The sequence below is a fragment of the Aspergillus mulundensis genome, assembly GCF_003369625.1.
Source record: "Aspergillus mulundensis strain DSM 5745 chromosome Unknown scaffold_12, whole genome shotgun sequence".
NCBI classification, from domain to species: Eukaryota; Fungi; Ascomycota; class Eurotiomycetes; order Eurotiales; family Aspergillaceae; genus Aspergillus; species Aspergillus mulundensis.
In genome coordinates this window covers 698108-710900 of record NW_020797900.1, presented here as the reverse complement: position 1 = coordinate 710900, position 12793 = coordinate 698108, and the positions used below count along the sequence as shown (strand labels likewise).

The 12793-nt window shown below is 54.9% G+C and overlaps 4 protein-coding genes across 4 annotated transcripts; 3 read left to right on the top strand and 1 right to left on the bottom strand.

Moving 5' to 3' along the window:
* Positions 1–728: 728 nt before the first annotated feature.
* Positions 729–2763, top strand: DSM5745_09525 (uncharacterized protein; the record flags this gene model as incomplete). The annotated part of the gene is made up of 3 exons (XM_026751541.1): positions 729–826; positions 951–1204; positions 1262–2763. The coding sequence occupies 3 exons, from the start codon at positions 729–731 to the stop codon at positions 2761–2763; spliced, it is 1854 nt and encodes a 617-aa protein (XP_026599889.1).
* Positions 2764–3659: 896 nt separating this feature from the next.
* On the top strand, positions 3660–5223 carry DSM5745_09524 (glutamate decarboxylase; the record flags this gene model as incomplete). The annotated part of the gene is made up of 3 exons (XM_026751540.1): positions 3660–3895; positions 3945–3972; positions 4021–5223. The coding sequence occupies 3 exons, from the start codon at positions 3660–3662 to the stop codon at positions 5221–5223; spliced, it is 1467 nt and encodes a 488-aa protein (XP_026599888.1).
* A 591-nt stretch (positions 5224–5814) lies between these two features.
* Positions 5815–8299, top strand: DSM5745_09523 (uncharacterized protein; the record flags this gene model as incomplete). Its single annotated transcript, XM_026751539.1, has 2 exons — positions 5815–7069; positions 7122–8299. 2 exons carry the CDS (start codon positions 5815–5817, stop codon positions 8297–8299), a joined length of 2433 nt encoding a protein of 810 aa, XP_026599887.1.
* Positions 8300–10162: 1863 nt separating this feature from the next.
* On the bottom strand, positions 10163–11996 carry DSM5745_09522 (putative choline sulfatase; the record flags this gene model as incomplete). The annotated part of the gene is made up of 2 exons (XM_026751538.1): positions 10163–11530; positions 11586–11996. The coding sequence occupies 2 exons, from the start codon at positions 11994–11996 to the stop codon at positions 10163–10165; spliced, it is 1779 nt and encodes a 592-aa protein (XP_026599886.1).
* Between the last annotated feature and the right edge of the window lie 797 nt (positions 11997–12793).

The window sequence follows — 12793 nt, the reverse complement described above, 5'->3', positions numbered from 1 at the left end:
TCTGCAAGTTGGCTATAAAACTCAATATAATCTATTCTAAAACCATGGAGTAGATCGTAACAAACAAGCCCACTGAAGCCCTGATAGTCAGGCTCGTCCCTTCGCTGCCACTCAGTTATGTAGGCACGCGACCGATCGCCGGAAACAACAGGTCTTTATAAGCTGGACAAAGGGAACGCATTCGGCGCACTCTGAAGGGATAGATGGCGTCTGAAAGCAGAAGAACCATAATATTAGGCATCATATCTCTTTCCCCCTCTCTCCTTCCTTTTTCCTTTTCCTGTAAGGCGCAACCCCCTTGAGCACGACAGCCAACAGCGCGCTTTGCACGAATTTCGCAACCTGGGATACGTCCGACGCGACACGCAAAAGAAGCAAAACCAAATATCCTCGTGATCGTGTGTCAAAGTCAGACCAATTTAGAGGCCAGCTCGCACCGTCCGGATTAACGTTCGCCGAGTGGATTGCCTTTTTTAGGAGAGTCGGAAAGAACCAAAGAACCAGGCAGTCCCAGAGCAGCCCGCCCCTAACCTCAGCCAACCCACCTTCCATCAATTCGTCCTTCCGCACGTCGTGCGCGCTTCTATCATCTACGCACAGTCATATATCGCAGTGAGTTCAATGCCTGGCTTTGCTTCTTATCGACCGCATTGTCCTCCCTATCGCTTTGTGGCCCGTGTCTAACCCACATCCCGCACAACCAGTTTCATTGACTATCGATCATCATAATGGGTAAGAAGGGAGGAAAAGGCAAGAAGGGAAAGAAGAGCGGCTCTACCTCTGCCGCCGCGGCGACAAACAAGGCCGCCGAGCCTGTGGCTGCTGCGTAAGTCGCACTGTTTACAATATATCGAATCGCGCGGATTTTATTGTTTGTGTCTTTGCGTCATCGGGAGACTGGCGGGTGTCGCGCCGGAATTGAGCATCGGCTAACACTTTTTTTCTTGTAGCGTTCCCGACACCTCTGTTGAAGAGACGGCCACAAAGAGCGAGAGCGAAGTCGAGCAAACCCCCACTCCTACTCCTGCCACCGCTGTTCCGGAGACCACGACCGAGACCCCAGTCTCTGCCCCACCAATTGTTGCCGCCGCAGCAGAGAACAAAGAAACTGTTCCCATTCCCGCAGCGGAGGATGCTCCGATAGAGGAGGCCGTTGATGCGGTACCGAAGTCCGAGACGAAGAAGGATGAGGTGGAAGAGACCGGTACGGGGAGCTACCACGATAACCGCCCTCTTAATACTATTGACTAACTTGCAGCAGTCGCGCCCGAAACCACGACCGATCAGCCCAAGGTGACGATCGAAGAACCCAAGGGGACAGCTGAGGAACCGAAGGCGAAGACCGAGGACGCGACTGCTCCGCTTACCACCCCCGAAGTCATTGCCGCGACGACCACCCTCCCCGAGAGGCTCAAGCAATCGGAGGGCCACGAGGAAACCCACGCCAAGCGACCCTATGAAACTCCCATATTTACCGAAAACGAACATAAGCCCGCGAAGATTCCCAAGGTTGAAGAGGAATCGAAGCCCGAACCCGCCTCAGTCGAGTCGCCCGTTGGAAAGGAGAATGCTGTCGACACAAACGAGTTGCCAAAGGAATCAGGCAAGGTGCCGCCTCAGATGGTCCCTGGACTTGGGTCGCACCCGGCTGATAAGCCACTACAGGACCTGGAATCCCCCGGGCTTTCCGTCGTTAGCAGCAACGTTGTTGCCAACAAGGCGCCCACCCCTGCTGTTGAGACGCCGGAGAAGCCTCAAGCTGCGGAGGCCCCTGCTCCTGAAGTTCCCACTGCTGTGAAGGAGACTATTCCTTCCAATGCGAAGGCCCCGGAACCTACCAAGGTTGAAGAGCCCCCAGTTGAAGCGAAGCCCCTGGCTACCACTACACCCAGCGCTATTGATACCCCCGCGGATACCGCCAAGGAGGAGGCAAAGACTCTGCCAAAGACCGAAGAGCCCGCAGTTACGCAGCCCACCGCTGCAGCTGCAGCTGCAGGTGCCGGCGCTGTTGGTTCTACTACGGACACCGCCCAGGAGGAAGCGAAGACCATCCCTCAGACCGAAGAGCCTGCGGTCACCCAACCTACCGCTGCAGCTGCGGCTGCAGGTGCCAGTGCACCCGCCGTGGAGGCACCCGCAGCCGAAGAAAAGCCTGAGGAGACGCCGGCTCAGAAGGAGCCATCTGTTGTGGACAAGGCCCCCGCTGATGCAACAACTGGCCCTGCTGCCACCGTCGGCACTACTGCTAAGGAAGAATCCAAGACAGTTCCTCCCACGCAGCAGGAGCCCGCAGTGTCCAAGCCCACAGCGGCGGCGGCCGCTGCTGCCACCGCAACCGCCACGCCTACTGTTGACAAGAAAGAAAAGACTGAGGAGCCCTCTAAGTCGAAGCTGGAGACACCCGAGGTGACCAAGCCCCCGGCTGCTGTCACGCCACCAGAGAAGGCTCATGCGGCCCCCGTTGCCAGCGAAGCACCCGGTGCCACTTCCGCGCCTGCCGACAAACCGCAGACTCAGCCTGAGAAGCTTTCCGAGAGCGCAGCTGCGGCGCGTGCTGCGACCCAGAAATCGCAACAGGCCAAGACTGCTGAGCCTCAATCTGCTGACAAATCGCCATCTGATGGCGCGGCCGCCGCCACGAAGCCAGAAGAGGGCAAGACAGCCACAGAACAGACCCCTGCAGCTCAACAAGAGACACCCAAGGGTGACAAGCGAAAGAGCAGTATCTTTGGTTGGCTCAAGCGCAAGGTTAAGGGGAACTGAGCGCTATAATCACCTAGTTTTCTATCTTTAATTTGTTTTGGTTTGCTGATTTCAGATTGCTCCATCCACCGGCTTGCAGTCTTGTCGAGTGGACGGTGTATTGGAGGGTGTTGGCGGGGAACTGGAGGATCTGACCCCGCATTTGCTGATACCCGATTACGCCGCAAGGTCAAAGTGCTGAGAACAAAAGAAATAATTATTATCGAGTCTAGATCGGCTGTATGATATGATGGATAATGGCACTTGCTCTTGTTTGTTGGATTAATGCTGTTGAGAGTCATACCGGTCTGTAGCGACTTTTCTCTCTTTAAGATATCAATGATACGAGCTTCACATTTATTAATAATCTTTCGCTTTGCGTTACTTAGGAGACGCCGCATCATCATCAACTCACCGTCTCGATCTGGCCCCCACCAGTCTCCATTTTGCGGAGTCTTCATCCCTGCTCGGACGCTGGCTCCAGGCTGGTAGACGACGGAGTACTTTCAATGACGATAGTGCTACCTGCGTGGGTCGTGATTCCATTCGAATCCACCGCACCAGCCAAGCTTTCTCTAAGCTTTCTTCCCAGTTATTCGCTGGCCAGGCTCAATCGCTCGAAAATGCGTCCATGGCGCGATGATCTGGCCTTGAAACAACCCAGTCTGATGCCCCGGCCACGCACGATCTCCCAATGGGCGATTCGCTGGCTGCTCGGTTCGGACTGCCCCTCCCCGTGTTGTCCGAACTTATGATGCAGCAGGGGTAGCGTGGCGGCGCCTATAACAACACAGCGCACCTGGAGACTCAGCTCCTGATCTCTCATCTTATCATCGCTTCTCTCCCTATCTACGCTTTATTTATCCCCAGCTTCTCACCTTTTGACATCCCGTTCCACCTCCAATCGCGTCATCACCATGGTCCATCTTGCATCCATTAAGAAAGACGAGGACTTCGAGCCTGTCACCAAGCGTGTCGATTCGATCAAGCTCGACACCACTGACGAGGATGAGTTCTCGACCACTGTCTATGGCACACACTTTGCTACTCGGCAGCTGCCTCACACAGAGATGCCGGATCGCGAGATGCCCCGCGATGTGGCTTACCGCATGATCAAGGACGAGCTGAGCCTGGATGGCAATCCGATGCTGAAGTATGACTCTTTCAATTGAAAGAAAAAGCTGGTGCTAACTTTTGCTTAGCTTGGCGAGTTTCGTCACTACTTACATGGTACGTTGAATGTATTCAATCGCTTGAACTGTGTCTCACAAGGAACAGGAAGACGAGGCCGAGAAGCTCATGGCCGATTCGTTCAGCAAGAACTTCATCGACTACGAAGAATACCCTCAATCTGCCGAAATTCAGAACCGATGCGTCAACATGATCGCTCGTTTGTTCAATGCTCCTACAGATAGCGAGGATGACCACCCGATGGGCACCTCCACCGTCGGCTCCTCAGAGGCGATTATGCTGGGCACTCTCGCGATGAAGAAACGGTGGCAGAACAAGCGCAAGGCAGAAGGAAAGGACTGGTCGCGACCGAACATCGTCATGAACAGCGCTGTCCAGGTCTGCTGGGAGAAGGCAGCCCGTTATTTCGATGTCGAGGAGCGCTATGTCTATTGCACGGAGGACCGCTACGTCATCGATCCCAAGGAGGCCGTGGACCTTGTTGACGAAAACACTATTGGTATCTGCGCCATCTTGGGCACAACGTACACCGGCGAGTACGAAGACGTGAAGGCGATCAACGATCTCCTCATCGAGCGTGGCCTCGACTGCCCGATTCACGTCGACGCAGCTAGCGGTGGCTTCGTCGCTCCGTTCATCCACCCAACCCTGCAATGGGACTTCCGCTTGGAGAAGGTCGTTTCGATCAATGTCTCCGGGCACAAATATGGCCTGGTTTACCCCGGTGTCGGATGGGTCGTCTGGCGGTCGCCCGAGTACCTGCCCAAGGAGCTCATCTTCAACATCAACTACCTCGGCGCCGAGCAAGCTAGCTTCACGCTGAACTTCTCCAAGGGCGCATCTCATGTCATCGGCCAGTACTATCAGATGATCCGACTGGGCAAGCGAGGATATCGCTCGGTGATGGTCAACATCACTCGCATCGCCGACTACTTGGCCGACCAGCTTGAACAGCTCGGCTTCATCATCATGAGCCAGCGACGCGGCCGGGGACTGCCTCTGGTTGCTTTCCGTCTGCCCGCTGACCGTGACGAGGAGTTCGACGAGTTCGCGATCGCCCACCAGCTGCGCGAGCGAGGTTGGATTGTGCCGGCTTACACTATGGCGCCGAACAGCAATAACCTGAAGCTGATGCGTGTGGTCGTCCGCGAGGACTTTACCATGAGCCGATGCGACCAGCTTTTGAGCGATATCAAGCTTGCCCTGAAGAGTCTAAAGTATATGGACAAGGCTATGTTGGAGAAGTACACGCAGTATGTTTCTTCCTCTTCCCTCAAAGAATCAATCTAATAGCTGGCAGACATGTTCGCTCGCACTCAACCAAGTCGCATCAATCAAAGCACAACCATCCGCACTACAAGAATGAAAAGCACTCGCTGCAGGGCAAGACAGGCAAGACACATGGGGTTTGTTAGTCTTCTAGGCGTAGTTTGGTCGAATTAGCATGCTTGGCGATCTCCGCCTGTTGGATAGGTTAGCAGGACAGTTTCTTTATTGATATACTTAGCTCTACCTAGTTCTTACCTCTGGCTATTATTAGCCGTGATCCTTGGTCCCTCCGGCGCCATTTCCCCTCCTCAGCTCAGCCGCGACTCGCCCGTAGTCCTGCTAATAATAATATGCCCTTGCCATCACAATCTCGCCTTCAAGGGCGAGAATAATTCTCCTCGTTCGCACAGCCTCGTGATTGCGCCCAATCACCGTTGCTGTCCCACTTGGAGGCCCTCCACTGCTGCTCTGTTTCCCGAGGACACGACACGACACGACAACACTCCCTCATCTGCTCTGAACTCGGAGGTCTCGTCTCTTTCATCCTCAGTCTCTCCCATATCCCGACCCTTCCCTCCTTCCTGCCCTTTATCCGGGCCCTCCCATCTCTCCATGCCCCTCTTCCGCAGGAAAGAGAAGTCGAAGCCGTCCATCTCCTCTCCTGCTTTCCGATCGGTCGAGCATCTTCCTCCTCATCCTCCGTCCTCTTCCTCTTCCGCCGCCCCTCCTTTCGACAGCGACGATAGCAGCAGCAGCACCCAGCACCACCAACACCACCGCTTCCCCGTCTCCACTTCGCAGCAGTTTCCGCCCCATCCCCAGCCTCAATCCCAGTCGCACCACCCGCACACTTATTCGGAATCGCAATCGCAGCCGCAGCCGCAGTCGCAGTCCCAGTCGCAGCCTGTCTATTCCTGGGACGCCCGTCAACCTCCACCACCTCGCAATCCTGCACGGTCCGGTCTGCAGCGCTCTCACACTCAGCGCCTCCGTACACCGCCAGACGTTTCCACGCTCTCCAATTCCAACTCCACCGTTACGGTAGTCACAAACAACCCCAGCCCTTCCTCTTACCTCGAGCCACCGCGGTCCTTCGATGCTGACGTCTCCGACCAGTCCGTGCCTTCATCCCCTACTGATAAGCCAGACGACCAGGAACCTCGACGGTCCAAGCGCAGTCTCTTCTCTTTCCACTCCTCGAATTCATCCACGTCCCTCCGAGACCAGCCAAGCCTGCTGGAGCGGAACCGATCTGTGAAGGTATCCTCCCGACGCCCTCAGCAGCAGCAACAGCAGCAGACCCACCGTCAACAGCAGTCGCCGCAGCTGACGCAACACTCGCGTTCCTCGTTGGATTGGTCGAGGGAGTATGCGGTAGACGCCGCGGAAGCTGAATACCGACCCCCTTCCATGCCGCAGCAGAGCTCCGCTCGTGGCCCTGATCCCGGATTCGCCCCTCACACCCGTTCGCCGCCTCCGCGGTCCAATACCGATCCTCGTCTCGCCGACGAACTTTATCGCCAATCGCCCGTTGAAAACTCTAGACACGGTGCAGAGTTAATTCCTGCAACAAACCAATTGGACCATCGACCCCCTTCCCAACATTCGCTGGGGCCGCCTTCGCCGTACCTATTCCCCAAGAGCGATACATCTTCAGTGACGCAGCTCCCGGCAATGTCAGACCGACCTTCTGGCAGCCACTCACAAAACCAATCCCAACAGCAGAGTGCGAGCCAGAGCAATGCTGGTCAACAGCAGGCTTCCCTCGACCAGGGGCGCGCCACGCCAGCCGCTAAAGACAATCGGACCCGCGACGACCTAAGTGAAGCTGACGTACGCACTATACTTCAGAAGTACGACGAACTACGTAAGTCTACTTCCCCTGGGGAAATTGACAAGTGACCTAATGATCTGTACAGAGGCCAAATACTCCAAGGTGAAAAGGTACTATTTCGAACGGGATGCCCAGGTGCAGCAGCTACAAAACACCGTCGCTCACCAGCGCATGGCCGTTTCACGAACAGTCCTCGATGACAACGAGTACTCCAACCGGTTTGGCCGTCTCGACGGTGCCATCAAGGACCTCGCTTTTTCCATCCGCAAAGACTGGAAAACACTCCCCACCTGGCTCTCTGGGTTCGTCAACGAAGACGCTCCTGCCACTGGCACGAAAGAGATGACCGCCATTGGTCGCTCGGTGATGAGCCACTGGCTCGTAGATGAGGTCTTCGAGCGCTACTTCCACCCGGCTCTCGAACCAGCCTTTAGCCAGCAGCTAAAAGCGATTGAAATGACGCTACGTAGGCAACATACAAATATTGCGACAGACGAAGATAAGGAAAACTCCATTGCCCGCATATCCAACTGGCGCCGCACCACGCTGGACGGTCTCGGCGACTCCCTTCAGGGGCCCGCAGCAGACGAATATCGCGCTGAACTAATCAACCGCCTCGTTGATAACCTCGTCGCTACGCTCGTCAGCTACCTCCACGACCCTGCTCCCCCAGGTATAGACAATGGAGCCCGTATGATTGTGGAAAACGCCGTCGGCATTGCCGAGAAAATTCCCCTCGAGTCGAGAGATATCTGCGTCGAATACATCCCGCCTGGCTCACCCATTCACGACGCAACAATGAAGATTGAACCTGGTGTTCTTCCACCTCTCACTCACGCCGCCAGCCCCTCTGACTCCCGACCCTCCACCGATTTACCCTCCAACCACCACTCTAACGAAAATGGCACAGCCGCCGACAATGACCGCGATACACCACTTCCATCCGCAAGCCCCAATGCTCATGACAATGTTCCTGCACGCGAACAGCGCATGCGCTCTGTCTTCAGCAACATCATGGGTCGCAAACCCGGGCAAGCACCACCGGCTTCGCCTGGGCCTGGCTCTACACCTACCCCTGCTGGCAATGACGTCCGTCGCGGATCCGGAACACCGGCGACAGTACCAGGCTCAGCGCCGGGAGTGGCTGGTCCTGGGTCAGGGACGGGGCGCATCCGGCTTGCGGCGTTCGTTACGGCCGAGGTGCGCGGGCGCGGGCCGATGAATGTCTTGGTAAAAGCCCCTGCTTATCCGATGGAATACTAGGGCTCCGCTTGACTCGCTTCTTCCTTTATGTTGTTTCGGAGTGACACTGGAGCTATAATGTGCGTTTGCGTCCAGTAGTATATATGGATATCTTTTCTTATAAGAGGAACAGCTACTGCGCCAGGCTGGAATGCGGTAGAACTGAATGTACAGATTGGTTAGCCCATGGAATTAAACTAACCTGGCAATATAATGAGGAATGACTTGATTTGATTTACCACGCCGATTCTTGTTCATGATTTACCTACCTGGGTATAAACGGCTCTCATTTTCCTGTTTATCTCTCTCTCATGACCTCATTTCCTACTGCTTTCCTCTAGAGAAGCGAGCCGTATCCTACTATGGTACTTTATATTCATCCTACGTATACCACCCCGCCTCCCATAGGCGGAATGTCAATACATGAGATGTCTATTTGGAGAACATTCCCCATTGTGAGACTGAGAAGTATACACCGTCATGTCTAATTCTATCGCAGATTTCCACTAGGGGGAATGACTGACTGGACCTCACCAACCTACCACCCTCTCGTAGCCTCCTGTCTGTGGGGATGCTTATTCAAAGCAGCTTGGTTCCCTTGCAAGCAGAGCTTGAGCGCTTGGATGACCTGCCGACATACTGAGAGAAAAACGCCTCTGCGGCTGCCGCTGCTCCCTGGACTTGTTCCGTGCCCGTGGTCTAGAGATCCTGCACGCCGGATTCGATCGTTGCGTCGTGCGCTGATCTACCGTATTGCTATAATGCAATGCAATGCATAATGCCGTGTATCTACTCCGTACAGCTAGTCCTCTCCAGTCTGGTCCAGTGAAACGCCACAATAACATGCATTGGGGTACGTGCCTGACATGTCCAATGGACAACGACTCCGTGAAGATTCTGTCCAAGATGCAGAACCGAGTATCGTATACAGTTCCAGTCCACACTCGCTTCGCTGACAAGCCGCCTGCATATTACCGTAGTCAGTCGATCAAAATGACCCATGTTCAGGTTGATTATCTATATCGCCTTTGTTTGCGGCATCCAAGACCTACTGTACGCCGTACCACACCCTCTGTCTAGGCTCACGTATGGCGAGCCAGTGGCAAGGCGCTCAGAAAGATGATTCGGTCGTCTGCCTGGCGGAAGCAATCAGAGGATTCTGGGTACTTGGGTGCTTTTTCCGAATCTCAGGGCTGTGAGCGCAGGTAGGCTTGGGACAGCGGGACTCAATGGCAGGACGGGATGGGATACCTTCTAGATACGTCACGGTGGCGGACCCCGTGTGGCATTTTTTTTAGGTGTAACCCTAGGTACTCTGTTCCCAGTGGCGGAATATTAATAGTAGACGTTAACGCTTAGTGTCCGGCTGTCGATGTCAACTGCGACGAGCAGACGTTGACGATATGTATTTACGTAAGAGACAGCAGGTCTGATTGCTGATTGATGATTTGTTGATGCTTGGATTTTGTTCAGTCTGTTAGTTAAGATCATGTACAGAGTGCTTTGATTAGGTTAAAACATATCCAGTTCAGTTCAACAGTGCAGTTCCAGAAGACTTGAAAGATTCAAGAGTCAAGATTCAAACAAATGCAGTTCAGTTCTATATACTGCAGATAGAGGCACAAGTACAATTTGCAGCAGTAGGCAGATATGTTCAGCTTGGCGCAGGAAACTCACTCACGCAAAAGAAACATGCAACGCTGACGCTAAGCGCGAGTAAAATGACCCGGAGTCAGGTCAAGGAAATAGGTGAATGCTATGCATGTTTGTATGATGATCAAATGATGAAAAGATGCAGGGTATAGCGCCTCGCTCAAACGCCGATGGAAAGACATTTTCCAGAGTAGAAGAAAAAGAAACGGAAAGATGAGAAAAGGAAATGGTTTAGATCCTGACGCCCTGGGCGTGGGCAGCTTGCTGCAGAACTCGGGGCCAGCGCGAGATGAGCTCGACGTCGTCGAGAATGCCCTTGCCCTGGTTGCGGACGTACTGCGTGCTCGGGTCAACGCGGTGTTCCCAGTCCCAGAACTGGGGGGTTCCCTTGATGAGGGCGGAGTAGACGAGGCGGCGGCGACGCTGAGAGCGCAGGACGTCTTGTCGGATGCTCTCGAGGTCCCAGAGGGCATGAACCTCGTCGGTGAAGTAAGCTAGGAGCTTGTTGGGGTCTGTGGTCTCCGGGACGGCGGTGCTGGAAGGCTTGCCTGGGCTCGGGGTGCGTGGGGGTGTAGGGCTGGGGAAGGGATAGTCCCGGATTGGAGTGCGCTGGGCGAAAGGTGTTGCGCGGGGAGACTCAACGGGAGTCGGGAGGGATGCGGACTTGCCGAAGGCAGCAGTGGCGGCTGCTTTGACGTCTGCGGGAATAACCTTTGACGGGTCAGGAAGCCCGGCAACCAGGTTGACCTTCTCGAGCGGGTCGTCCTTGACGTCGAAGAGCATGGGCGGGTCGATCAGGGAGTAGACGAACTTCCAGCGGCCGCGGCGAATCATCACAACGGGAGACTGCGTGCCCTCGCCCATGTACTCGCCCAACACGGTGTCGGTCTTGACGCCGTCTTCGCCGGTGAGATATGGTACCAAGGAGACGCCGTCGAGAGGGAGCTCCTTGATCAGCGGCGCGCCGACGAGCTCGGCGAAGGTCGGTAGGATGTCCATGGTCGAGACGTTCTGAGAAATGCGAGCAGGGGCGAAGCGGTTGGGTGCGTTGACAATGAAAGGTACACGAGCGGAGTTCTCGTACCAAGCCATCTTGTACCAGAGGCCGCGCTCGCCGAGCATGTCGCCGTGGTCGCCGGTGAAGACGATGATGGTGTCGTCACGCATACCGGTGTCCTCGAGGACCTTCAGAAGCTTGCCGACATTGGTGTCAACGTATGTGCAGGCAGCATAGTAAGCGCGACGCGCAGCTTTGATGCGCTCCTCGGGCATCTCTTTGCCCCAGAGGTCAATGCACTTGAGGATGCGCTGGGAATGAGGGTCCTGCTGGTCATGCGGAATGGCGGCGTGCTTGGGAAGAGGGATCTCGACGTCTTCGTATAGATCCCAGAACTCCTTGGTCATGGCGTAAGGATCGTGAGGGTGGGTCATCGAAACAGTCAGGCAGAATGGCTGGTCGGTGCGCTGGCGCACATGATCAAAGAGATACTGCTTCGACCTGTAGATGACTTCCTCATCGAAGTCGAGCTGATTGGTGCGCACAACCGGGCCAGCCTCCATGACTGAGGACATGTTGTGGTAGTAATCAAGACGGACATCCTAATCCAGTCAATATTTCCATACTTTCTCTAGCCTGTTTCGGGAAATAACTTACAGGCTCGTCCCAGTTGACTGACCAGCCGTAGTCGCCGGGGTAGATGTCGGACGTCAGGCGCTGCTCGTAGCCGTGCAGCTGGTCAGGACCACAGAAGTGCATCTTGCCAGCAAGTGCAGTGTGGTAACCTTCGCGGCGCAAGTAGTGGGCGTATGTCGGAGTGTCAGCAGGCAAGTCGGCGGCGTTGTCGTACGCTCCAATCTTGGAGGGCAGCTGTCCAGTCACCATAACGAACCGCGAGGGTGCGCATAGTGGCGAGTTGCAGTAGGCAGAGTCAAAGACAACACCCTCTTCCGCCAGCTTGTTGAGGTTGGGCGTCTTGATGGGCGAATCCTTATCATGAAAGGCCAGAAGGGGAGCAGCCATCTGGTCTGCCATGATGTAAAGGATGTTGGGCTTCCTGGCCGCCATGATGCTTGCTTCTCTCTCGCTGTTAGGTGAATGGTATGTACGAGACAGAGAGAATCGGGGGTAAGAGGAGAAGAGAAGGGCGAAAAGAGGGAGGCGAGGAGTGGTATAAGTAAGTTAGCGTATGTGGGGAAGCAGAGGGAAATCCCATCAAAATGTCACAAGATCATTGATCAGTGATAAGAAAGAAAAAGAAAAAAGAAAAAAGATTCGCCGACCCAGATCTACGGCGAGTATGTCACCGCAACAATGGAACCATCGGCGGAGACGATGGTGTGATTGTAAGAAACGCTTTCGAATCAGCTCCACCAGCATCTCTTGCCATCTTGACGGCGTCCTGAAGACAGAAGGGTGAAGATAAGCCTGACTGCCCGAGGAGCGGTGAAAACGAAGCCATCAAGCGAGGCGAGTTGGAGTCTGGAGATTCTGGAGATTCGGTTGGGAGCGAGACTTACTCTTAGCGCGGAGAGGCAATCAAACCGCTGATACATGTATTTACACGCGTTTGCGGTTCTTATCTATAGTGCTTGCCAGCAAACTGCCTCAAGTCGGCATCAAACAGGCCTCTCCTGCTTCTAGTATGTTCTGTCAGGCTCTATACTTCTTTTCGGCCAGTCAGCAGCAGCAAAAGGCCATACAAGGTGCTCGCGTGTGGTTGCGAAGACCCCGGACTAAGGTTGCCACTAACGGGGCCCGTCTCCAGCTTGTAAGCTTGGCGTCCACCATCCCTGACCATTATCCTCGGACATTATTTTCTTCAAGTTCCAGAACACCACTACCAACCGGCTCATCACGATGAT